Source organism: Lepidochelys kempii, chromosome 5, assembly GCF_965140265.1.
Source record: "Lepidochelys kempii isolate rLepKem1 chromosome 5, rLepKem1.hap2, whole genome shotgun sequence".
NCBI classification, from domain to species: Eukaryota; Metazoa; Chordata; order Testudines; family Cheloniidae; genus Lepidochelys; species Lepidochelys kempii.
In genome coordinates, this window is record NC_133260.1 from 14,503,746 (window position 1) to 14,531,569 (window position 27,824).

General features: G+C 45.6%; 1 protein-coding gene across 1 annotated transcript in view; it reads right to left on the reverse strand.

Annotated features, from left to right (window-relative positions):
* Positions 1 to 208: 208 nt before the first annotated feature.
* Positions 209 to 27,824, reverse strand: part of ZBTB7C (zinc finger and BTB domain containing 7C) — a 289,277-nt gene continuing 261,661 nt past the window's right edge. Inside the window, exons 3-4 of the mRNA XM_073346157.1 lie at positions 15,195 to 16,391; positions 209 to 2,530 (exon numbers count right to left, since the gene is read on the reverse strand). Of these exons, the coding sequence (XP_073202258.1) occupies positions 1,894 to 2,530; positions 15,195 to 16,375 (1,818 nt within the window). The 5' untranslated portion in view covers positions 16,376 to 16,391 and the 3' untranslated portion in view covers positions 209 to 1,893. The remainder of the gene's footprint in view (positions 2,531 to 15,194; positions 16,392 to 27,824) is intronic.

The window sequence follows — 27,824 nt, forward strand, 5'->3', positions numbered from 1 at the left end:
GTATAGGTTCAACAAAAGTTAAGGATGATTGTCCCATGATTAACTAAGGCAAACTTGTTTGGGTATCTTTTTTTCCTTTCTTTTTTTTTTGTACATAAAGCAATCACATAAAAATAGTTATAAATAGAAAATGTCCAAAGTGTTTTTCTGCACAAACAGGAAAAAAAATTAAAAACCAAAAACAAAATTAAAAACAAAAACACACCTTGCTTCAAGTTCTTGTAGATTATACAGTACTCAGCATCTTTGGATACTTTACATGACTCCAAATTGTAGACAAAAACACCTGAAATAACCAGTTGTCTGTAAAATGTAGTTTGTATAAGAAGTTGGTACATATACAAAAAAAAGTTTGATGCAGTTTTAAAAAGTTCTCTTTCCAGTCCTCACTTTTCATTGCACACAGGGTCTCTGTGAATTTATTTTTGTGGGGCAGGAGGAAGCTAGAATCAGGCAGTTCATCAGGATCATTCTTTTATATGTGTTCTCAAAGCAGAAAGGAATTATTTATGCTCAAAGTGCTTCTTGACAAAGGGAATCATATGTGAGAGCGACTTCGAAGAGGGTGCTCATTTTGTCCTGTGGATGTAGCAACGTCAGTGGTCCGGTAGAGAAACCCTCCTTGAATTGTGACTGAAGAGCAGTACCTTTAATGGATGAACTGAAATTAAAAAAAAAAAGAAACTATGGTCCTCTGGTTCTCTTTGATTCTGCTGAAACCAAAAGATAACAGTAAAAAATAGAGAGAGCATGCCATAGTTTTTAAAATTTACATTTTTGAGCCTTCATTAAACTGAAAACCAGTCTCTGTATTGGCATCAAACTAACTGCAGGTCACATCAGTAGACTGTTTGTTAAAAAGTTACCCCCATTGTTTAAAAGGGGAAAATAGAAGCACATTGCTATCAAAGCCTTCTTTCAGTGGAGTATCTCATATTTTATGTTGTAAGCCCTATATTTCTGAGCTGACAAATGCTGAAGAAGTATGATTTCTACTAGCACTCAGTGGCAGTCGTGTTTTGTGGACTCTTTAGTATAATAATTTTCAATCAGGATCCCCTGAGCAATATCCAAATCCTTTTCCCAGATGATCCTATACAGCAGGGTCTTTGTATGCTCAGCATTTTGTCAAGGGATTCTGACATGTGACATATTTGCTAGTAATTAGTAATGACCCTAGGCCAGATCCTCAGCTGCAATAAATCAGCATAGCTGCCAAAAGCAGCATTCATTTGCACCAGCTAAGAATCTGGCCCATGTCGAGGCCCTTTCAGACTGTTTTGGTCATTTGATTACGGGGTTAAAAAACCAAGGAATTTAGAAGTGGCAAAAAAATGGTTTGCCATCTTCACTGATGTCCAGCTAACCATCTGGTATCACGAACGGAGAGCAATGGAAATCTCCTTCGGAAGCACTGTCTTGACCTCCAAACTAAGGCAAATGATGTTTTCAGAAGCATTCAAAAGACGAGCCATCTGCATCCTGGAGCTTGACCCTTTCCACTCCCTCAAAACTGGATTCCAAGAACTAAGGGGAGGCTCTACTGCTGGGAGGAGACAAGCTTGTCATCTCTTATGCCAAGGGTCCTACAAATGGTCTAAAAGGACACCCCTAGCAGATTGTGCTGGTGGAGTCACTGACAAACTCAACCTACATTTCCTAGTACAATCACAGAACAATACCCAACAGCAGCACCTCATTCAGAAGAATGTCCATTGTCTGCTCGGGTGTGGCTCTGCCTACCATCCTACTGCACCGTCTAGATTCACATGGGTGACCAATTGTTTCTTTGGAGTGAGATGATGAGAGACAGCAGGTGAGAATCAGAGAGAGTCGTTCACTCTTTAAGAATGGTACAGAACGTACCACACCCAATGCATGGGTAGAACTGGTTTAGTTGCTAGCCTCAGAAATTGGGGCCACATGGTTTAGTCCAGGCAGTCCATTGAATCCTGTGCTCCAAGGGTCAGGGAGAGGGAAGTATGGCCGTGCCGAGATGTTCTCGTTATGGCCCAGGGCAAAGGCAAAGATGCCCCTGTTCCTTTCCATGTCCAGGTGCGTCCTCCCAAACAGCTTCATTTGGGTTTCTTCGAACTGGCTCTCTAGATCTTGCAGGTTTAGAGCGTTCTTGGCCCCACTCATGAAGTGCTTGTGGCTGGGGCCTGGAAGGCACATGGCCGTGGTGCCAAGATGGCTGCTCATTTCCTCCAGAGTCGGAGGCATCATGAAGCCTTTCTCATCTGGCTGGCCATTCTGTGTGAACAGCAAGCTGGCTGCCCTCCAGGCTGCGGGCTTGCGCCCCCTCCTGGGCCTGGATATTCGACAGCTCTGCCTCTTGATGTGGCGGTGGAGGTGGTCGGAGCGAGTGAAGCTCTTGTAGCAGAATTCACACTGGTAAGGCCGGACACCCGTGTGAATGCGCATGTGGTTTTTTAGGTCGTAGTTGTGCACGAATTTGGCATTGCAGTGTATGCAGAGGTATGGCCTTTCTCCCGTGTGTTTCCGCATGTGGATTTTTAGCTTGTCCTGCCTGAAAAACAAACGTCACAGCCACCTGTTATCACTTGAGCATAGACACTTCAAGGGGTGCTGTCACATTAACCCCCCATGTAGCCTTTATTTTTTTTAAATATACATAATATTAAAAAGGCCAGTGCCAGGGAGGAAGAATGGTCTTGTGGTTATGGTATGAGACTGGAACTCAGATCCTAGCTCTGCCATCAACTTCCTCTTGACCGTGAGCAAGTCACTTAATCTCTTTCTACCTATTTCCCCATCTGTAAACTGGGGATACTCATGCTTCTCTACCACCCCAGGATATTGTCAGGAGAGATACTTGGGAGGCACTAAGGCCCAGACCTCAAAGGTATGCAGGCACCTAATGCCCACTGATTTCAATGGGAGTTTAACACCTATATACCTTTGAGGATTTGGGCCTAAGACAAAGTGATGAAGGGTGACATAAGTAGCCGGAGAGGTAGGTTAAAATTCATCCCTACCTAGAACTAATCCACCCACCTACTTGCTACAGATAACGTGAGTTGGTGTTTCCACTCCACACTCTCACTTTCCAGGCTGGAGATCATTTGGCTCCAACTCTGTATCCAAAATGTTGTGATACGTGCAAGTCTCTTGGGTTATTTGACAATCAACCTTTAACATTAAATGCTAAAGGAGGAAACAAATTAAATAAGACCCATTTCTACAATGATGGATCCAAGAAATCACCCAGCATTTAATGACCAGGCTGAGGGACAGCAGGGGAAGAGTGATATTTATGTAATTACAAATTTAAAAAAAAATAAATTAGCAGATCTGCATACGTATATCAGGTGCTTTGGGGCTGGACTCCCTCCCCCTAGCCATGGCATGTTGCTGATCCTCGCTTGTCAGCTGTTCACAGAGGTAGTTACAGTCTCTGCCTTGGACAGCACCTACCACCCAAACCTGGTGAGACGAGCTGCACAGTTTTCTGGGAAAAAACATGGCAACATTGTCTGCTCTGGAAGGGTGAACTTTCACCCATCTACAGAAGGTCAGACCGGCTGTGGCTCCAACAGGCAGGGTATGTAGCTATGGAGAAGATACTCAGGGTCTCCACGACCTGCATACCTTGGACTTGAGCCTATGCCAGCTCTGCATAGGCCACCATAGAGAGGCCATTTGGGGAGGAGCAAAGGCATGGCCATTGGGTCCATGCTTAGTGAGAATCAATGGCCACAACCCACATCTATGGGTATGGACTTTTCCAGCGCTGGAGTTGGAAAAACCCCAGGCCCTGCCAGTGGGTCAGGTTTTGTTCCACCCCAATCCCGGCACTGCTCCCTCATGCGAACCCCATTCACTCAGGCTTTCTGTAGGCTGGTGTACAGATGTAAGATGCACGCCCAGGCTCCCTAAGGAAGGCATTCTGCTGAGGCTCAGCAGAGGTGTAGTGGGGAAGGCTAGGGACGGAGCCATGACACATCAGAGCAGATCTGAGCCCTTAGCATGGAGTGGTAGTAAACTCTACCTAGTTCTATCTCCTCCCAACTTCCCAAATAGCCTCTACTGAGCAGCATCAGGAGGACACATCCGTGGCAGCATGGGTCCTGCAGCAGTAGTCCTGTAACCAGGGGACACAAGAGGTGCAGCTGTCCATGCATCTCTGCCCAGGAGGGGGCGAGCAGGAAAAGCAGATATTTAACTTTCTGAGCTGACACCCCAGCTACAGTCCATAAGGCACAGCACGTAGTGACATGGCAGACAGCCACTGACATGGCTCCAGTGGTATCCAAGGCACCGATCACCTTGGGATCTAAGCCCCAATGACGGCATTGCCACAAATGAGGCGGCCATGTAAGATCCCTGACCTGACCGCCTCTTATTCCAATGGACATAGATAGCATGGTGCACATTGGTATCTGGGAGTGGTGGGCCAAGCTTCCCTACAGCACAAGAGCTTATCTCCATGGGAAATGTTTCCAGTGATGGCCATATAATGATATCAGTATGGTTAAACAGCTGTAGCTATATGGTATAACTCGCCGTGTGGGTGTGTTATAATGGAATAGGAGTGCCCGCATGGGGGCAGGGGGTGCATTACACTGGTATAGTTCTACCAATTTAAATATAGCTTTCCTGTATAGATGAGCCCTAAGGTCCATCCTAACAAACACGCCGACCATGCTCACTTCTATTTGACGAAAGGGAAGATCCCATAACACCAGCTACACCGGGCCCCTTCGGCACAGCTGCTTTCAGCTCCGTGCAGGCTTCAGGAAGCTCCATCTAATGGCATCCACAGAACCATCTGCTCGCTAACCCACAAGACCAACGAGACAGTTAGCCTCTGGCTCCAGCAGGGGGCAGTACAGAGCCACACCACCACAGGGACAAGCTCAGGGGGGACGGGGCGCCTGCTTCTTCCAATGCAGCTGGCCTGCTCCATGGACTGGTGCCATGGCCCTGCCGCCTCCCTGCCCCCTTCAGGGCAGACGGATGAGGGAAGTCCCCTGAGGTCAGGGACTGCAACTGTCCCAGGTCCTTGGGCAGGTGATGCAACGGGGTGGGGAGAATTTCCTTGTGTTGCACCCATGTCAAAACCCAGCCCAAGGAACTCAAGCAGTAGAATTTTAGCTGGGAACAATTTTCAAACTCCCTTTATCCAGAGCATGTAGTGCTGGCGAAAGGCGGCAGATTTTCTGCCCTGGCAACTGAGGCTGTCTCTAGCTACAAAGGAGGCGTAACACAGGCAGATTTCTCCCTACTGCCCCCACTGATCTACATCAACCACGGCACGATGGAGAGCTTCCGTACCCCTGCCAGCGGTGCCGGGTAATGCCAATGGCACACAGCTTCTGGGCCCAGTCCTGGGAAATGCTGAACACCTTCTGAGAGACGCTGGGAGCCTTCACCTCCCATTGACTTCAGCTCCCTCCCATTGACTTCAGGCCCTTTCAAAGGGACTTTCCCTGGCTAGTGTGGTGATAATGCTTGCATATTGCTACGTGTGTGCCCCAGGTTCAAATCCTGCTCCTGATTTTTCTCTTCCCGGGCTAGCTGTGGCTAAGAGCTCTGAGAAGGGAGTGTGCTCCCCAGAGGCAGGCTACTGTATTGATCACCAGCAACCACTGGGGCAGATTCGGGGCGGCTCACAAGTCAGTGGGCTCCCATGGGGGCAGGGACTGCTTCTTCCTGGTGCCCCTAGGGGCAAAAATCAAACTAAAGGGGGGAGGGGGACCCCAGAGCAAATGGCCCCCAGGTCCTTTGCTCTGGCTAGCTGGGCTGGCCAAGCTTGCAGCAGATCACATGCATCTTTTTAAAGGGTGCAGTGCTCTGTCCCCCTCTAGTGGTGGCTGGGCCACATATAGATTGAGCCTGCTGCAGCCTTAGCTAACAGAGTCTTTGAGTTCAAGAAGTAGAGGCTTTAAAATCCCACAGTCCCAGGTTCAATCCCCCTAGGGCTCTCTAGCACTGCACATGCAACAGATGAGAGGTTTGGCTCTGCCCCATTACCACCGACTCTGTCTATGAAATTCTGCCTTTCCCTTGCTGTTCCAAAGTGTACTTTGCACTTATTGTTTTCTAGTTATTTCATGTTCTTCTAAAAGCTGCACAATCACACCCTTCTACTTTCAGATCCTGCATCTGGTCCCCTACGCAGTCAAAAGAAATTGTTTGACAAAAATGCAAGCAAAAAATTAAATAATTTCCTATCATCAAAACCAGAGATTAACATCCACTGGGAAATAGGATGACCTTCATGAGACTGGAGAGACAAAGGGGGTGAGGTAATATCTTTTACTGGACCAACCTCTGTTGGTGAGAGAGACAAGCTTTCGAGCCACTGTCAAAAGCTTGTCTCTCTCACTAACAGAAGTTAGTCCAGTAAAAGATATTATCTCACCCAGCTTGTCTGTCTAATATCGTCGGAACAACATGGCTACAACTACATTTGGTGAGATTGGCATTGCTGATTAGTGCATTTTGGTGAAATATAATTTGGTGCTAAATCTTCCCTTTCTGTTATACACCCAATGACCATGAGGTGTCACACGAGCTTGCTTTTAAATATGGTGTTTCAACTTGTTAAGATTTTGAGATCGTTGCAGAATATGGATAGGTACATTTTACACTAGTTAGTTGTTTATAGTAACATCCCAGGGACTTATACAAAGATTTACAGTTTGGCACATACACTATCTAAATTAAAGGGATATTGTGCAGCTCCAAATTTAGATTTTGGTGAAGATTTTTAAAAGCACCTATTGGATTTAGTAGCCAAATAACATTTATTTCTAAAATAAATATTTTTTGGAAAAGTCTAAGACCAGTAGAAATGTTTCGATGAGTTTTTAAAAAATCCAATTGATTTTTTCAAAAAAATGAACATTCTCCTACGGTGTTTGCAAATCTCAACATTGCAGCATAGCTCGAGATCCTAAAAAGTGAAAATGCCTAGCCAATTTCAATTGTCCAGAATGAAGAGAAAGGCAGAAAGGAAACAAACTGCATAATAGCAGAAAGTAAATCTGATTTCTGAAATCCCTTCAGTTTTATTTATCTAAAATGTTTGTAACATGACTAAGATTTAAATTATATTTATATATGCACACAAAGAAACTACATTAAAAGAACATTGTTAAGGCTGCAAAGTCAAGCACTCAGAAAGTTAGGAAATGCCAGAATTAAGGTTGGGTGAGGTAAGAGAGTAATTGATAGCAGTGACTGAAAGAAAAGGAGTACTTGTGGCACCTTAGAGACTAACCAATTTATCTGAGCATAAGCTTTCGTGAGCTACAGCTCACTTCATCGGATGCATACTGTGGAAAATACGGAAGATATTTTTATACACACAAACCATGAAAAAATGGGTGTTTATCACTACAAAAGGTTTCCTCTCCCCCCACCCTACTCTCCTGCTGGTAATAGCTTATCTAAAGTGATCGCTCTCCTTACAATGTGTATGATAATCAAGGCGGGCCATTTCCAGTACTGGAAATGGCCCACCTTGATTATCATACACATTGTAAGGAGAGCGATCACTTTAGATAGCTATTACCAACAGGAGAGTGGGTTTGTTGGGGGGGTGAGGGGGGACCCTGGATTTGTGCTAGAAATGGCCCACCTTGATTATCATACACATTGTAAGCAGAGCGATCACTTTACATAAGCTATTACCAGCAGGAGAGTAGGATGGGGGGGAGAGAAAACCTTTTATAGTGATAAACACCCATTTTTTCATGGTTTGTGTGTATAAAAACATCTTCCATATTTTCCACAGTATGCATCCGATGAAGTGAGCTGTAGTTCACGAAAGCTCATGCTCAGATAAATTGGTTAGTCTCTAAGGTGCCACAAGTCCTCCTGTTCTTTTTGCGAATACAGACTAACACGGCTGCTACTCTGAAACCAGTGACTGACAGGGGCGTCATTTCAGAAAAATTCCTAGGGGGAGGGAGGGGACAAAGTTATGTCAACGTATAGAACATGATATGTGATTATATTATATCTTGCAAAGTGTGGGGGAGGGGGTGGGGGGCACAAAAAGCAGAGCATATAGACCAAAGTCAGGGGCAAACCAACACTACTTTTGCCCTAGCAAGTGAGGCCCCTGGTAGTCAGTTGTCATCCTCACGTGGGTCAGCACTAGAGGGGTATGGCTTCTTTGCCAGTGGGTTTCACAGATATTTGCTGACAGCAGAAGAATGGTAACACTCAGGAATCTTGGGTTCTGTTACACTCTCTGGAGGGGAGTGTGTTCTAGTGGGCACAGAATCTTCTGCCCATTCCCCCCTAAAGGTGACCACTTCTGCCTAGTCCCCTCCAACATGTCCCTGTCGCAGTCCTGTTCACCCCCCACCCCAGTTGCTTGTCCTAGTCCCATTCTCTAAACCTAGCCAGTCCCACTCTCCACTCCTCAGGCTTCTCATCCGAGGCCCATTCTCTTTGCCCAGCCAGGCTAGCCTCACCCTGGGGGGGAAGGACAGCTCAGTGGTTTGAGCATTGGCCTGTTAAACCCAGGGTTGTGAGTTCAAGCCTTGAGGGGGCCATTTAGGGGTTTAGGGCAAAAATTGGGGATTGGTCCTGCTTTGAGCAGGGGGTTGGACAAGATGACCTGAGGTCCCTTCCAACCCTGATATTCTATGATTCACCCCTCTGGACTCCCTATCTCTGTCTCACCCCTACTCCCAGTCTCCTTGCCAAGCCATTCCCAGCTTCCCCCACCCCTGTAAACCCATAGCTCCTTGTGTCCAGCGTCTTTGTCCAGCTAGTTTCAGTCTCCCCCTCCCTGTCCCTCATCTGATCTCTCCTCCTCCCACATTTTCCATCCCTACTGGGTCCCTGTGCCAATCTCCTTCCTTAGGCTTCTCATTCAATCTCAGTATTCTCCTCCACAAATCCTTGACTGAGTGTCTCTGCCCATCAAATGCCAGTTCTCTCCCCACACCCCAGCTCTTCCTCACATCTGTCTTCCCCCCGACCCCACACTGGTTCTCAGCCCCAGTCTCCTTGACTAGTCAGTCCCAGTTCCCTCCATCCCAACTCCCCGTCCATTTCCCTCTCCTCTTCCCTCCCATCAGCCTCCAGTCATAGCATAGGTGCTGATTCTGTGGGTGCTCCGGGGTTGGAGCACACACGGGGAAAAAAAAGGGGGTGCTCAACACCCACCAGCAGCCCCACTGATCAGGTCCCCCCACTCCTGCAGTGTCTTCCGCCCACTGCGATCAGCTGTTCAGTGGCATATAGGAGGCACTGTGGGGGAGGGGGAGGGGGAGGAGCGAGGGCAGGGTGTGCTCAGGGGAGGGGACAGAGCAGGGGCAGGAAGAGGCTTTGCAGGGATGGGGCCTTGGGGGAAGGGGTGAAGTGGGGGCCTTGGGAGGAGCAGGGAAGTGGAATGCGGGCGCATATGCATCATAGTTTCTCTTCTACCTCTTGTTTTCTTGTCCTAATCTACTCCCCCACCTTCCCTGCAGGGCCAGCCAGCTCTTATCTCATCTGCATTTGAACCTGGCAGCCTCCTCCTCTGCCTAGGCCTAGCAGAGGGGTCACTGAGAGCACAGGAAAGACAGGCTCCCTGCTCTCAGTTCATATGCCCAGCCCTTGCACCGCCCAGAGCTGCAGTTACAGGCATAGTCCTGCTCCACTGTGGTGGATGGACTCTTTGGGAAATTTAGCTGCTAAAATCTAAGTCTCTACTGATTATGCACGAACTGTGATTTTTCAAAGGCTTATAGCTTGACCAAATTTGGGTGGATTTTCATGGGGAAGGTAAAACGCATATGCCTGACACAAAGGCGGCCGCCCTGCCAAATTTCAAGTCCCTCCTCCAAAAAAAAGGCCATCAGAATTTTTTAAAATGGGCAAAACAATGTATTGTTCCCTCCCAGCCTCGTTCTCAGAAACAGCTGGACCATTTTGGCTGAAATTTTTCAAAGCCGCCTGAGGCAGACACCCGGCATGGAAAATTTCACCTCAAGTGGTTAAAGATTTGCAAAGTTATAAACAACTGAAAATGGGGTCCTATAATGGGAAGTATCAGGCAACCTTAACAAGCTACAGCATACCAATTAGGTTCAGTTGTCACCGATACTTTTACAATACAATATAATTTAAAAACAATATAATTAAAAAAATATTATAGTAATATAATTTTTAACCTACCGGGATCCCTTTTCTTGACAGACACTTTGGGTGCCAGAATTGTATATTATAGATACAGACACAACTGATTCAGACCATTACGAACAACTGTCAGTAAGATACAGTCTGCACATGCCTCTACAATGTGAGTTACAGGAGTATTCTATGGATAGCTGTTAATAGAAGCCAGTGTGTTATACAGCAGGAGGGTTTTACTGGCTTGTTTTTCTATTTTTTAATAAAAATTATCAGCTTACTTTTTTTTTTTCTTTTTAAAGCACTTTCAGGTGATTTGGAAGCATCAGGAGATGCATAAATGTAACTTACGGAACCCTTGGATCTTACCTTTCTTATCCACCCTCTCTCTCTTTGGTTTGTCACACTCACTGAATGCACCCTGTTTCAAAAGAGACCCCACTCCTGCACAGACTTATCCAAGTGTTTGCCTTTGAAAGTCCCCCTTTAAGTCAATGGGAACACTCGGTGTGTAAAGTTAAGCACGAGTCTTTGAAGAACTGAGTATTTAAATTATAAAATCTTTGGGGCAGAAAGGTGTCTATCTGGGGGTGTATACAGCACCTCGCACACAAGGGCCATGATACTGATTAGGACCTTGTTTGCTACCACAACACCAATAATAACAACAAATTAAAAAAGGGAGTCATTCTGGCTTGAAGACCCTCTCCTTGAGAACTGTGGACCTGGCTGGGACCAACATGGCTACAATGCAGTGAACAGGACAGCTAACACATTGTCAGTTTTCTCTAGTCCTCCAAACCTTCAAAAATCAGACTAGAGTCTAAGCAATCTTCATTTAAAACAACAACAACAACAAAGTCCTATTAAATTAGCCCTGTTTCTTGCAATCAGATTTACACAGGAACAAGAGTTCACAGATCCAGCTGCAGAATGGGGGCCTTAATCTATTCTTTAGCTGGAGGGGATTCCCGGAGTTCTGCAGTGTTCCCAGAGCACTGCAGCAACACTTGGCAGATGTTTGCTCAGGAATTCTTCCATGGGCATCACAACCACTCTAGTCTGGGTTTAAAAACTAATCACAACTAATCAACATTAAACCAATATTACAGTAAAAACATACCTGGCCTTCTTTGTAACAGACAACCCTTCCCCCTGCGCATTAAAGCTATTTCAAACCCTTTACAAAAATCTCAAGGTTTTTAAATGCCCACTTTGTTCAGGTTTCAGAGTAACAGCCGTGTTAGTCTGTATTCGCAAAAAGAAAAGGAGGACTTGTGGCACCTTAGAGATTAACCAATTTATTTGAGCATGAGCTTTTGTGAGCTACAGCTCACTTCATCGGATGCATACCGTGGAAACATCGGTATCCACAGTATGCATCCAATGAAGTGAGCTGTAGCTCACGAAAGCTCATGCTCAAATAAATTGGTTAGTCTCTAAGGTGCCACTTTGTTCAGTGTATCAGAGAGGGGAAAAAAGGCTTTCGTGTTGTGTGATTAGATGGTATGATCTCAGGGGGGCAGATCCTGCAAAAACGTAGGCATGCAAACTTTACTCAACCAAATAGCAGTCAATGGCGGTAAAGTTACATAACTGCATAATTCTAGGCAGGATTAGGGCTTTAGTTTTGCTTGACTTTCTTTGCTACCCATTTTCTAGCTTCTGCTTCTTTGGTATGAATTTAGAAATCATGTAATATAGACTATCTGATGTGTGAAAGCAGAATGTGTAATACAGTACCCTTATACTGCAGTGGTACAAAATCAGAACCATTCATCCAATCCTCTTTGAACTCTGAAGTTTGGATAACTGGGTCCTGGATCAGAACCACCTGTGGTGGTGGTTATACAAAACCAAACCAGTCTCTGTTTTGTCCATCTCCGGATTTAATATCTTCTCAATTGTCTATATTATTGCACACAATATGACATAAGAAAACACTTAAGGCCCAAGTCCTGAGTTCAGTGGGAGTGGTACACCCAGAGGGTATTCAGAATCAAGCCCTTCCTGCCCAAATTGAAATCTGCCCTTCATCGTCAAATAGACAGGTGAGATTTTTAAAAGTACTTGGCCCTGGCCTAATTCTGCTCCCATTGCAGTTGGTGGAAAGCATCCTGCATTGGCCTAACTCTGTTTCTGTTCTATGTTCTTCTATGAGAGCAAAGTCAGATCAAAGCTGAGCACTTTTGAAAATCTCACCCCACAACTTCTGGAAAAGCTATATCCATATTCAAGTGAGTTTGGAAGGAGCTAATATAAATACACGTGCAGCATGCAGTACACTGGGACGTGGAATTGGCTGAGCCCTCTAATTGCTACCACAATATAAATGATTAATAACAATAAAGAGACCATTAAGTGTCATTTCTCATTTTACGGGAATTGCTTGCTAAAGGGACAAATTCTGTCTCAGCTGTACGCTCAGCTCCCACTGAAGTCAATGGGGACCACATGTGCATCCCAGATCAGAATTTGTTCCAGAATGTTTTTCTAATGTAGCATCTTCTCCATGAACAAAGTCCCCTGGATGGCACATAAGCTGCCACAAGCTACAGCATACCAATTATGTTCAGTTAACAATTATACTCTTATAGCTGGTTGCAGATAGATATGAGTTTTGGGAGAGGACTGGAAGGAGACACAGATAGGCAATGCAATATGGAGCTTCTTACTGGCAGGCTGTTGGTTCAACCTGCAGTATGACCTAGTGGTCAGAGCACTATACTGGGATGCAGAACCCTTAGCTTCTATTCCCTAGTCTGCTCCTGGACAGCCTCTGCTTCCCTATCTGTAAAATGGGGATAATGATATTGACCATCGTTGTAAAGTGCTTTGAGATCTATGGTTTGTACAGCACCTAGCACAATGGGGTCCTGGTCCATGACTGGGGCTCCTAGGTGCTATGATCACATAAATAATATGGACGAAAAATGCTATATAAGAGCAAGGTATGTCTGATGGTGCGTGTGAAGTGTGTCTGTGGTCTTAGCTACTTTCCCTATGGACAGTTATCCGCAGCACCAGTGCAACCACACCTGGTGGTAATGGGCATTAATGGCAGTGGCCTCAACAGAGAGGCTGCCAAACACTGCATGGGCATGAAAACGAAAACAGTCCCTACAGGTCAGGGGTGAGGCATACTTGCAGGGCAGGTTGGGAAGTTTGTACTATTGCTCCCTATTATGTAGCTAAATGGAAGTTGTATGTGTCCAGTGCAAACAATACGGCGTTTTTCAATAGCACTTACATGTAAATAGGGGTGGGGCGAGAGCAACAGTAGGAACAAATTGCCTGCAGTCATTAATTAACACAGGCAATCGGCCTTTCCCTTTAAACATCAGGGTTAGCCAGATCACGTTGTCTACACTGGCCTGCGGTACAATGTGCAACATATTAGAATGCGATATCAGCTGTGTTAATGTAGCATGGCAGGGACATTTATTTTCAGGTCAAATCCCCATCATCTGCATAGACTGCATTTGAACATTATCACAGGGACAAAGGAAGAAAAGGCAGGCTGAGTGCTGATGCACCCCAGGTATCTGCCCATTGTCAGGCGGTCTGCTCTTCCGACTGTTCATGTTATTTTCAACAGCTCGCTCCCCCAAGCCTAACAGGGCTTTCTCTCCCTCACAGCCAGAAGCTGAAATACCATGCTCTTGTCAGAAATCTTTATTATTGTAAAGATTCTACTTGTTAGATATTAATTATACTCAGCAAGAACAGATCCAGGAATCTGTTTTTCTCTGCTCGTGGATTTAATTGGCCAAGCTTTTCAGAGACGAGCTGCATGGCGCTGCATCAGAGATCTGTGTCGCTGACTTAGAGCACAATGGGCCTAATCCATGCTCATTTATATCCTCCCAGGGCCCTGCTGAAGTCAATGGAGGTGCAAAGGGTGTAAACCAGCACAGAATTTGGACCCAGGCTTGCTGATTTCATCCTTGTCTCCACTGGGAACATGCACCCTGTTAGAAAACCTGGTAACTAACATGTTATTAGAGAGAGAAGGTGGGTGCTCTTCTTCAGGTCTGGGAAGAAGAAGTCTGTCTGTGTAGCTCGAAAGCTTGCTGTTCCACCAACAAAAAGTTGGTCCAGTAAAAGATATTACTTCACCCACCTTGGCTCTCTAATATCCTGGGACCAACACGGCTACAACAAGACAGAAAACAATGTTATAATTAGCATGTTCTCAGCCTTAGTATGGACAAGGACAGTTGTGTTTAAACAGGTGGTAGCTGGTTGTGGTCCACACCCAGTCCACAACCATGTTTAATCCGGTGCTAGTTAATGTGCTTTCTAACACAATGCATAGACAAGGCTTGCCAATGAACTACAAGAAAATAGAGTCCTGATCCAAATTCCACTAAGTCAACAGAAAGACTCCCATTGATTTCAGTGAGTTTTGAATCAGCCCCTAGATTATCTAGATAGCCAAAAACATTTTAGCCAGAAACATCCATTGATTTGTTTCACCGGTCTTGGTCACACACCTTTTTCTGCAGTGCTTCCACAGTGGATTCCACATTGGTAAACAATGACCAGCTGGAAAATGTTACATACCTTTATTTACACTCTTGTCTGGTTAGTAGCTATCTGGATAATTGACAGGCTGTCAGTTACATCACTATCTGAATAAATAAGGATAATAAAAGCATGCCCGGTATGCAATGAATGACATGGCATGACCAGTTTCCTTCCTAACATAGCACTGTAACACAGCTATCCCATACTGCCTGGGCTAGGATAGACGATCCAAAACCCATTAAAATCAATGGGAGTCTTTCCATTGACTTCAATGGGCTTTGGGTCAGGCCCCTATTTCCTTGATATTCACTTTACTCTTAAGTGGAAGGAGACATTGCTTAAATGCCTATGTCTCCATGGAGTAGCTTCACTGAGATCTTTCTCGTTGTCCACTAAGGCCCTAACCTGCCACAGGCTCACGCATAGTAAGTGATCTCTATAAATAGCATTTATGGTTAGCAACCTGTATTGCTGGATTCAGTAAATCCATCAATGCTTTATTAGGGCACCATCCCCCTTTTGTAGCTGCATTGCTAAATCCAACAGTAATAACTCATGCACACCTGGTAAAGCGAACTTCACAGATAGTGCACATGTATGGCTTTTCTCCTGTGTGGGTTCTCATGTGCCGTGGCAGCTTCCCTGCCCCCATGATGACTTTGTTACAGATTGGACACTGCTGAGATGCCTTGGGCTTTATCTTCCTTTCTTCCTCCAGGGGCCATGGAGGAAACACTCCTCCCAGGTGGGTGGCACTTAGAAAATTGAGATAAGCGCTATAGTCGTTCTCTGCCTTAATGTGCCCTAGGTGACCTCCTGGATTGCCAGCAAACATGTCCTTGAAGAAGTCATTAGGGAAAGGAGCCGGAGGGAGCTCCTCCTTCTCCTCCTCCTTAATCTTCCTCTTTTTGATCACCAGGTCCAAAGGGCCATTGTCCACTTGCTGCTCTTCTAGCTGGGAAAAGGAACTGAAATTTCCATGCCACAGGTGGGGAAAGAAGCCTGGTGTGAAGGGAGATAGGGCTGGCCTCCTTTCTGGAATGTTCGTTTTAGGGTACAAATTTTCCCTTAGTAATGACTCGATGGAAAAGTCTCGTATCATGCCCAAGTGGCCGGCAGAGCTATGGGCTGGGTAATGGTGTGGGAAGTCTCTAGGTGCTTCTGTGTATGTTTCTTCGGTAAGGTCAGACTTTGAAGGGCTTTGGTGACAGCTTACTTCTTGGACATCTGTGAGGTTCTCCTGATTCACAAAATCTTCCACTTCCTCCTCCTCCTCCTCCTCTTCATCATCATCATCTTCTTCGTCATCATCGTCATCTTCATCCTCTTTATCATCTTCCTCTTCAGCTTCTCTGTCAGGCTCCATGATTTCAAGGCATACATTGATAATGCACTGGATCTCCAGCATCTTGGCTGCGTTGAGGATGTGCTTGACGTTTGAGGTGGTGATGGTGAGGGTTGAAGTGTAGGCAAACTCTAGGATAGCAGAAAGTGCTTCAGGCTTGACAAAGTCAATCTCGTAAACATAGGGCTGGTCTGTTAAAGTGCCAGTAGTGAAGAGTTTTTTAAAGTACTTGCTGCAGGCTGCAAGGACAGACCTGTGGGTCCTGTACTCCTGGTCCTGGACAATGAGGATGACATCACAGAGTAGACCATCGTGCCGCTGTTCATTTAAACCGCAAAGGACTTCACTGCTGTGATTTGGGAATGGGATCCCAATAAGATCTTCAATGCCATTGGCCATATTCTCATTTAGAGCCCTAGAACAAAATACAGACAGCAAGGAATTAGAGAGTAGGTCTCTGAGTATCAGTAAAGCTGACTGTGCCATGGTCACCTCTTATCTCAAACACTGTAACCTTCTTCTCTCCTGCTTCCCTATTTCTTACTTCTCCTCTTTCCAAAATGCTGCTCACAAAATCCACTGCTCCCTACACATTATGGAGCTATGTGAGATTCAAGCTCCTCAAAGCCTTCCATGATGTCTTCTCCACCTCCCCCTGTGCTCTCCACTTCCTTCTCTCAGTCTTCTCTCCCTTTGTCCCCTCTTTCCACTCTCAGTTTCAGGTCTGCACTCAGGCTGTTCCCTATGCCTGGGACAGCTTCCCGTTTCTTATCCCCATTTGCCCTCTTTCCTCCTCCACATCCCTCCAGGAATCCTTTCCCACTGATTTCTCCCCAGTGATGTCTCCCACATCCTCCCAGACCCAATTTATTGCCCGTGTTTGCGTTGCCTGAATTACATGCTAAGCTCTTTGTGTTTTGCGAGGCACTATGACTATGTACATCACTATCTGAATAAATAAGAATAATAAAAGCATGCCCGGTATGCCATGAATGACATGGCATGACCAGTTTCCTTCCTAACATGCAGTGTTATTAGCGCTATAACACAGCTATCCCATATTGCCTTGGCATAGGATAGACGATCCAAGGGACATACACATGGAGAGCAAACAACAGCATGTTTGGGATGTCCTACTGAACAAAGAGCTAGGAGGACTGGCCAACTGGCTAAGCAGCAAACCCAGTTAAGTGATCCCATCACCTACAGTGCTTACAAAGGTGAGGCCTGGTTAGCTGCCATCATCAGTAACTGAGTATTAGCCATGTGGTTTGTGGGCACTGACCATGTTTAGAACCAACTGTGCAAAGAACTGGGGTCAAAGTTGCGGCATGGATGTACGGGGGTCTAACACTTACGGCTTTGCCTCTTTGATGCAATGGTTGTATCGCTCACATTTATCTCCAAGAGTATTACCAAATCCACTCTGCTACCGTTCAAAGGCCCCCACCCGTGCAGCTTGTGCTTCAAAAGGGGATTCGGAAGAAAAAAGCCTACACCCAAAACCGAAAACCTGATATTAATGGGTTCCTCCGAGTGTTATCTGTCAGATGTTTCCTCTTTTAAACGGTTCCAAAAGAGCCTCCACTTCCGATATCCCAGAAAACAGGAGACATTTCCTCCAGCTGGCTAGGGATATAGTAACACTGTCACATGCAGAAGAGACTTCTAAAACAACCAGACTCATGTTGAATCTATTAACCCCTTGGAAACTCCAGAGACACACAAAGAGAGAGCGTTAATGCTGTTTCATCCCCAAGGCCCCAACCTTGCAGTCCTCACTCAGGCAATACTCCCACTGCACAGTTACCAGTTACCACTGCACAGTTACCCATTTTCTATGGGTAATTTTCCAAAGAAGCACAGGCAGGGGAGGACAATCGGGGGGACGGCTAACCCACTCCCCTGATGCTGGAAGGCCATAGACATGCTGGTGGCTTGGAGGTTTCCCACCCAGCCTGCACTGGCTCCTCATGTTGCTGGATTTCTCCTGCAACCTGTTCCCCACGCCCTTGTCTCTTCTCCTCCATCCAGCCTCGAGATCTCTCTTCTTGCTTCCCCACATTCTATTCCCCCCACCGCTTCCTCATAATTCCCCCCTTTAGCTCTCTGATAGGCTGAGCACCTCTTCAGCTGCCATGTGGAGTACTAGGGTCCCTGCTGGCTGCCACTCCAACCCAGGACAGCACCTCCTGCTCCTGGGGTCATATAGCTGAGAGGGTGGGGCTGTGGCTGGCTGAAGGTGGTTAGCCAGGGGTAGCGGGGGGGGGGGGGGGGAATCGGCCATCAGAGCAGCAGCTGGGTCGCCTCCTTCTCCTCACTCTCCCAGGATGTTGGCTTGAATTGGTTAGCAAACCCCTGGTCAAACCAAACCTGTTGGCTTTTCCTGAGGAAGGACAGCTGGATCTGACCACCCTAAACGTTGACCAAACGTTGCTTTTTGGGATGGGAAAGCATCGGTGTGAACCCAGGGATCAGACTTTCCAGCGTGTCTCCCTCTGGGCAGGGGAATTCTCATGCAATGCTGCTTTCCTCCTCCCACCCAGGGAAGATCAATAACCAGCTGAGACCTTGTAGTTATCTCTCCCCTCCTTGCCCACCCCCATGCCCAACAAGCCATTGTTTGGTGGTTACTATGTGGGAGCTGGCAAGCCAAGGCCTTGGGAAAACGATGACATCGCTTCTCAGCACAAAAACAGCTGCCTCGGGACTACCTCCAGCCCTAAGTCACTTTTTAGCGCAAGCCAGCCTGCTCTCCAAGGCCTGTTTTAGAGCAGGCAAATCCCCCACGTCCTCGAGAACTCTTGTTTATATGCAGGGCTGTTCTTTCTACATGAAACAAAAGCCATTGCAGAAAACGGTCAGCCCGTGTGAAAGCACGGCCAGTTAGGAGAGTGCTATACTCTCACGGCAAAAATCTATAGCCATGTAGCACTTCACTCTTGTCACCATACTGTGGCCTCTTGGTGACAGTGGGGATAGAACTGAGTTCCTTCTGCCTCAAAACCGTAGGCCCCTTCCACTTGAGCTACAGGAAAACCTCTTTCACCGCACAGACTAGCACTGATGACATGAGTAGCAGGGAGTGGTGCACATGCACCAGCTCGTTACGGTGCAGTGCTGACTCATCTTCCCTCCCGCAATCCCAAAGGGCTTTAAATGCATCAGTGAACTGGGACACAGAACACTGCTACCATTGTCCCCATTTTACAGACAGGGAAACTGAGGGACAGTGAGCGTGACTGCCCTAAGCCAGTAACTTTTTGTCAGAGCTGGAAATAAAATCCAGGTTACCTGGTTTCTGGTTAATAGACTTTACTGCCAGATGGGACAATTATGATAATTTAATCTGACCCTGTGCGTCACACAGGCTGCAGAACCTCTCACAGGAATTTCCGCGTCAGCCCCATAACTTCTGTTTGAGCTACAGCACCTCTTTTAGAAGATATCCAGTCTTGATTTAAAGGCTGAAAGTGATGGTTGTAACACACTGGCTTGTATGTATGACTGAGTGAATGATTTTGCTCTGAAGAGGCTGGCCAAAAAGAGAAAACAGGACCTAATACTACAAGTAGCTACAAGAGGCTTTGGTTAGCTCAAGTGACTGAAGCTCATGTTTTAGATCTGAAGAATAAGGGTTCTCATCCGAGATCCCTTGATATGTGTCTGATCCAGCCTGATCCATGTCTGTTGTTTGCAAATTGATTCGTTACACAGTTTTGGGCTTAACTATGTTCGGCTAACTAACTTTCCTCACAATTAACCCAACAGATCCCATATGACATGCTACAAAATAGCCGTTCAAAGTAGCCATTAAAAAAAAGTAAATCCGCCAAGTCATCCAAGCAGGTGTAAGATAGTAAATAGCTTTTAAGGTGGCTGCAAAGAGATGACTTCCTTCTCAGGTATTTGCATCCTAATAACAGTTATAGGGAATGACATTTCCTTTGCCCCATTATCTTTTAACGTTTTGTTTTAAAGAAATACCATCATCTTAAAAATTACATTTGTCTAATGTTTTTTAACCTACAATTGATAACCAGCAAGATCACTGTAACGGAGAGAGATTGGAAGAACATATATCAGGTTGTTTCTGCGGTGTATTTCACAGCACTCTGTGTGTAGTCAATCTCACTGTATCTCCTGGACAGTCAATCAGTTTTCCCTATTTGTGCAGGTCTTTCATGTAGCAGTAAGGAAGAGAGAGAAACAATTCAAAGATAGGGGAAATGTGATTGTAAAACTATAACAGTTAGCAGGGGGATGGAGGGACAGATGTTGTACCAGAAACTACTTATAACTCACTTTTTGGAAAGAGACTAGATTTCATTTACTTTAACTCTGCATTTCTCTCAAGCTTCATTCTGTTTCTGCTTTACCAAAAGCATGCAGGAAAGCTGATAACATTTCAGGATCCTGGCAGAGTTGAAGGGGAGCCATGTAATTTAAATTTTAAAAATGTATGTAAGTTTGTAGAAAGGGCACTCTTATCCAGCTTGGTAGTTTGACAGCTGTGCAGTTCTGCACTGCTATACAGGACACCAATCCTAGAAATGACCTTAAGATTCTCATGCCCCGGGGGGAACTGACACAAGCTGGAAGAGTTCTGAAGTTGACGCTTTCAGCTAAACGCTTTCCTTCCTAAAGCTCCCCTCCTATTCCCGCCTCTTTCACCCCCACCCCAATTAAAGGGTGTTTTCTCCAAGAATAACAGATCCAAAAATAGAATCAGCAGCCTCAGCACGTATTCCAAACGATGAATGCCACCCCTTTAAAGAAATGAAAGCGTGCACACACAAAGGAAGTGGGAGAGTGAGAGACCAAAAACTGATTACATGGAGTTTAACAGAAAAATACATTTTATAATAGAAAATTATAGCATTGTAAAAATAGTGGGTAGGCCGCCTAAAATGACTGCATTCCAATTAAGCTCTGAGTGATATCTCCAAATACTCTATTTATGAGAGTGCTCAATACTCATTCATCATTTTATTACAAGAAAAGCTCAGCTTCTAAAAGCATAATTCTATAATGATAACATGTTGCATGTACAGGACTAAATTTTCTCCCTGGTGTAAACAGGTGGATTGCCATCCAGGGAGCCCTGGGCCCTGAAGAATGGCTTGTATTAAAAAGGGTCTGACTCCATTGGGAGCACTCATATGAGTCAGGGCTGGGCTCTATAGTACCCAAATCTCAAAAGTAATAATACATTCAATGTTCACCTTAGCACCTATAGATGCTTCACAAACTGATTTCTGGCTGAAAGATTTCTCCTGCAAGAATGCAAGTGACTTGGAATAAAGGAAGCTAAGGGGCTGCAGGCAATTTCAGACAACTGTGGGATGAGAACCAGCATCACTTCACTAACAGGCAGTATGGTTAATGGTTAGTGCACTGGGACTCAGGAGACCTGGGCTCTGTTCCTCACTCTGCACTGACTGTCTGTCTGACGTTGGGGAGGTCACTTAGGCCCCAATCCTCCCATGGGAGTTAGGCACCTAAGCACCTATGAGGATCTGGGCCTTAGGCCAAAAGTGGCCAATTTGATGGCAGCTGCAGGGGCTCTGAAAATCAGGCCACTTATGTAGATGCTTCATGGATCAAAGGCATAGCCATGTCTGAAAATAGGGCCCTTACTCTATATGCCCCAGTTAAACTAATTTCCCTAACTATACTATGGGGTGAATAATACCGTTCCATCTTTGTAAAGCGCATTATGATCCTCAGCTGGAAGGTACTAACCAAGTGTTTATTTTATACTAGATACAGGGTTTGTAAAGGCAACTTAGCAGAAGCCATAATATCTACTGTGGCTAACTGCATTTGTGGTACACTGTACTTTACTGTTCCCAAGGTGTCAGTGTGCATTAGAAGTGATGCAAAGAAGCTTCATCTCCAAGCAAGGTCAGTAGTAATGCTCCCATGGGCAGGACGCTGAATGCCAGGCAGGCCTTCAATCTTCCCTGGCTGTCAAGGTACCTTTCCCCACTTCTGCTCCACAGTCCAGGCCTCTCCAAAAGCAAAGTCTGCTGCGTCAGAGCCCAGCATTCATAGTGGCTGGGGGGATTTTTTAATTCTGATTTAAGAGGGAGCAGGGTGGGGACTACCTGACCCATTTGTGAAATTGCTACCATCAGCAATTTCTGGTCCGTTTGATCTGGCTTGGGTCTGAAATTCAAGTCTGCGATGGGAAACCCCACAGGCCATTAATCTGCTGAGACACCCACTGCCCCCAGGTTTCAAAGCATTCCAAATGAGGCGGACTTTGGCTCGGGAACCTCCTGCACCCCCTTCAGAGCAATAGCAGTCAAAGCCCCCCACCCTGCCACACAAACACAGGCAGAGCTGGCAGCGAAGGCTAGCGATTGTCTCTCCTTTCAGCACGCAGAACTCCAGCCAAGCCACTGATTGTAACCTGCCCTAGCCACGCCCTAGAAGCTATATTTGTGAAAGCGCAGCCAAGCCCATGTCTTGGCTCCGACGATCACAGCTTTGCAGTCTACTCTTTAAAAGATTTTCTTTTGGTCATTTGCTTCCCACTCCTCCTTTTAACTTTTGACTCTCCACTGTAAATTATGCCATAGAGAAAACAAGAATGCAGAAAAAAGAGACCTCAGAGTGAGAGAGAGAGAGAGAGAAATGCCCATTTAGCATTTGGATCATTTAAAAAGAAATAATACAAATTATGTCAGAATGCACTAATGTTAATATTAGACAACAGGAATGTTTCTTCCCTACCGAGGCAGTAGTGGTACAAATGGTCTGGACTCTGAGAGGTGAAATGAAAGTCTAGGTTATTCTGCAGAGTCTGCCAAATAGGTGATAATGAGACATCCCACTTGTGTTCTTCAAGATTGTACATTCATCGTTAATGGTACCTGGTAAATCATGGACGACTAAATTGCTCAGTGCTGTGAAAGGGTACTTGGAACTGGTCCGTTTCCTTAGTTATGTTAAGAAGATTTATTTTCCTTCAAGGAGGCTGAGCAATGAACTGGCTAGTGTGTTTGAGTATAATGCCCTCTAATGGATGGAATCGGCATTGATCACCCATGTCTCATAAGCCCTATACAGCTAATAAAAGTAAAAATAACTGTGGGGGGGTCTCATTGAGGTCAAGTGATCAGAGGCTATGTTAGAAGCAGGAGGATGTGAGTTCTATCCCTGCTACCACCAAGAGCTTCAGAGTGGCTCTGATATGCAAAAGTCATAGAATCATAGAATATCAGGGTTGGAAGGGACCCCAGAAGGTCATCTAGTCCAACCCCCTGCTCAAAGCAGAACCAATTCCCAGTTAAATCATCCCAGCCAGGGCTTTGTCAAGCCTGACCTTAAAAACCTCTAAGGAAGGAGATTCTACCACCTCCCTAGGTAACGCATTCCAGTGTTTCACCACCCTCTTAGTGAAAAAGTTTTTCCTAATATCCAATCTAAACCTTCCCCACTGCAACTTGAGACCATTACTCCTCGTTCTGTCATCTGCTACCATTGAGAACAGTCTAGAGCCATCCTCTTTGGAACCCCCTTTCAGGTAGTTGAAAGCAGCTATCAAATCCCCCCTCAGTCCTAGGTAGTCCTAGGTAGCTGTTGGTTTGTTCTGCTCTGTCAGAATTCAAACCTTCCTCTGAATTGTCCCAAAGCTTGGGGTGTTGACATGCAGGGCTTTGGGTTGTTCCCTCAAAGTTCAGTGCTGAGTTGCTTTGGGCTAATCGGCAGGATGTATCCATCTTCAGTAGCACTCTAGCACCAGGCCAGGCCACTGCTCCGAAAGTGGAGCTGTGAAAATGACAATAACTGACTACGAGCAGCTCTGTGTGACTAACTCTGTGTGAGCGGCATACAGGCTAAACAGCACCACTTCAGCATTCTCCTCTGTTATCTTCTCCGCCATCTTCACCATCTCTGGGGGACTACACCCTGGGAAGCCAGACACTAGGCAGAGATAAAAGGCTGCCAGGAGGAATTCAAATACAATGCACAGCATGTGTTACAGCAAAAAGCTGCAGCAATGGCTTGGCTTGGCTCAGGAGCACCGTCAAGGCTGGCAGACTTCACATGAGACTCTTCATCCATGTGCCATGTCTTGTGAGCCCTGCATCCCTCCACTTTGCCTGTCCGGTCCAACCCTAGAAGCAGGCAGTGTATAAAAAGAGTACACAGAATCCCCATGTGTTCATGCCCACAATAGCTGAGCCCCATCTCAAAAAATATATATCGGAATTGGAAAAGGTTCAGAAAAGGGCAACAAAAACAATTAGGGGTATGGAACGGCTCCCGTATGAGGAGAGATTAATAAGACTGGGACTTTTCAGCTTGGAAAAGAGATGGCTAAGGGGAGATATGATTGAGGTCTATAAAATCATGACTGGTGCAGAGAAAGTAGATAAGGAAGTGTTGTTTACTACTTCTCATAACACGAGAACTAGGGGTCACCAAATGAAATTAATAGGCAGCAGGCTTAAAACAAATAAAAGGAAGTATTTCTTCATACAACGCACAGTCAACTTGTGGAACTCCTTGCCAGAGGATGTTGTGAAGGCCAAGACCATAACAGGGTTCAAAAAAGAACTAGATAAATTCCTGGAGGATAGGTCCATCAATGGCTATTAGCCAGGATGGGCATGAATGGTGTCCCTAGTCTCTGTTTGCCAGTAGCTGGGAATGAGTGACAGGGGATGGATCACTTGATGATTACCTGTTCTGTTCATTCCCTCTGGGGCACCTGGCATTGGCCACTGTCGGAAGACAGGATACTGGGCTAGATGGTCTGACCCAGTAGGGCCATTCTTATGTTCTTCTGATTGGGGGACTGTATTCATTTTTTATTTATAAAATGCATCTATCTGTCTATCTTCATACTTGCCCAAATTCTGCCTCTCTAGCCATCCATCCAGTCTAGGCAGGGCAGGTTCAGTATTGAATCTCTAATGCTGTCCCTTTAAATACACAATGCTTAAAACTCCAACTGCCTGACTCTTTGGTGGAAGCTTGCAATTTTCAAACGTAATTGCATGCTTGCATGTAATATTATTATAATACAGAGCATTTTATTTGCAAAAACAATTGTCCAAGAATTCCCTTTTCCAAATTTATATTTCCTGGCTTCTTGTTTGCTATAATTTTACCCCTCAGATCCTGTGAGTGCTGACAGCTGTTTAGTTCTGGGAGCATTTTTTTTTGAGAAGACGGCAATTAGATAGAAACCAGTTTGTCATGAGATGTTCTTCTGTCAGTGAATATTCCTTCAAGAGACCACATCCTACAGGATACATTCTGTGCATCAAGGCAAAACCACCAGCGGAGTGAGATGTTACCCACTGGTCACAGCACTCCTGCTCATTCTGAATTCTGTGTTCCGTATAAAAAAGCCTTAGACTGCATCAGATCATCATCTGCTAGCAAGTGTCAAAATTATACTTCCTGGCAAAACCAAAGTTTCTTGTGATTTCTTCCCGCCCTTCCTCTTCCCCTCCCCTCTGCCCCCCCCCCCCCCGATTCACTGCTAATTCAAAAGCATCAAAACATTCTCCAGACATAAGGACAAATCATTTTTCAGTGGAAGCAGATGGGCCATCATTTTGGACCCAAATTCCACCCAATCCCAGTCACACCTGGTCAGTGTGTGACACTGATACTATGTGGTCCCAACTGAACAAGGGGTTAAACTCAGCTAACTTTCACCCTCGCCGTGCCCCAGCATGAAGGGGAAGGGCTATACATTGGCTGCTTGGTTATGGTCCATGGGAAGGTTATGGTCCATACCCAGAAGTCAGAGATCTGGGATGAATCCCCAGCTTCAGTGGGGGAATTTCTCTCTCTCTCTTTTTTTTTTACTCGTGTTTACTTACTTTGCTTTTCTCATTAAACAGTGTCCCTTGAGGAGAAGATATTGCTGATTATGTTCTCTCTGCTGAGTCTTGTCACTGTTCTACACACCATCAATCATTCTCAGTTACCGGAATTTAGAAATCCCACATCAGCAAGTTTCAGGTCTAAAACCCCAAGTATAGATGCAGTAGAGAAACGAGTCCCACCTCATCAGCAGGTCCCCGACGTGCCGAAGCACTCTGCCTAGAATGTACCTTTCTCACACTGGCTTTGGCTTGTATCGTCCTGTCGCTGTTTGCCTAGCTCCTTGGGCAGGGAGCTGCTCTATGTTCGCCACGCTTTCACCGACAACTGTGCAATGCTGGGGACGCTGGTTGTGCCCCATAAATAACAATAATAGGGGCAGTTCCATCGTCCTGGCTCTGCCATTTGGGGATGTGCCCTCATTCCAAAGCCTTTCCTCCCGTGTCAAACTTGACAGCTGGATGTAGAAGTGGGTGGACTTTCTGAATGCTCCCCCTTATATGGTCCCCTTTGCAGACAGGGTTGTTTCCCAACTCTGCCTGTCCCTTTGCATCGCTCCCTGCTACATCAATCAGCCCATAAAGGTATGATTTTTTATTTGTGCATCGTGGTAATGAGGCAATTAAGATGTGCATGCGAGAGTAGGCTAATCTGTCAAACTGCAGCAGCCACCTTCTAAGAGATACGCTAACCGATGGTTAATAATTCCTGGTCATCACATTCAGTATTAGCTATGCCATTGTCTGGGAGAGGTGGGCGACTGTGGGAATGGGGACTCTGGGGATCTATTCCCAGCTCTGCCAGTGACTTGTTGGGTGACCTCAGGCAAGTCAGTTCATCTCTCCTGCCTCAGTTTGCCCCTCTGAACAAACAGGGCTAAGCACATGTAGCTAGGTAGATTGCAGTGGATAATTAATATAATACTTAGAAGAAAGGTGCCACAGAAGTGATATGAACAATCATCGGATGACAATTTTCATAAGTATGGGCCAGATTGTCACTGGGTGTAAACAGGTGTCACGGCATGAAGCGACACTGATTTACACCAGATAAGAAGCTGGCCCTCTGTCCTTCAAAAGCTAAAATGACAAAGCTCCCCTTGTCCCTTGCTTTCTACAGCCTCCCAAAATGCATCTCTTCCCTTGCAGAAAAGTAGCTCGGAATCTTAAAATGCACACTACGAAAGATATAAGTTTTTATTTAAAAACAAACAAACCCCAAAAAGGCAAATATTTCCTTGAGCACACCTCCCTTCTGAACATCTTGTCTCCAGGATAGCCTATTATTAAAACCACCCACCCTAATACCTACTGTTTTCCCCTTAAGGCAAGAAGCTGGTGCAGAAAGCACTACCTGCCTGTTTTTCACTTACCCGCTGTATGATTGAAACGACAAAGAAAAGAAATGGGATACAACATCGTCCCACTCACAGCATAAGAATCAGATTTTTAAAGGGACTGATCAAACAAAAAGACAGAGGTTTTTTGGAGGGGGGTGGGGGAGACGGACGTGGAAAGCTGCATTTAAATCAGCATATTGCTAGATGTACTACCACAAATTTTATTGCTGGGTTGGAAGAGAGCAGTCTAAAGATACTGTAATAATATAGCCCAGCCTCCCCCACAAAGACCAGTTCATCTTTTTTCCCCCCATGCAGGATGTAATAAACTCAAGGCTCATCCACCCGATTATTTAGGTCAAGCAAAATGAATTTTAGAGTTTTGCTCACAGGCTTTACCATCGGGGAGGGTAGGGGAAGAGGAAATAGAGACACATGAAATAATGCATTTGAAAGAAAGGAAGAGAAAGCATCAGGTCAGCTAGGGGAGATGCTTGTCTCCATTTTCTTTTTTTTACCCTGCTGCAATGGGAAAAGCATTCAGTCTGCTTCTAACCTGCAACAGGCGCAGAATGAGTCTGGCAGTTGCAGGCCAGTTGTTGAAGTCCTGATCCTGTGACCAATATCACATGGCTGGCCTCTGCACCCAGGCAC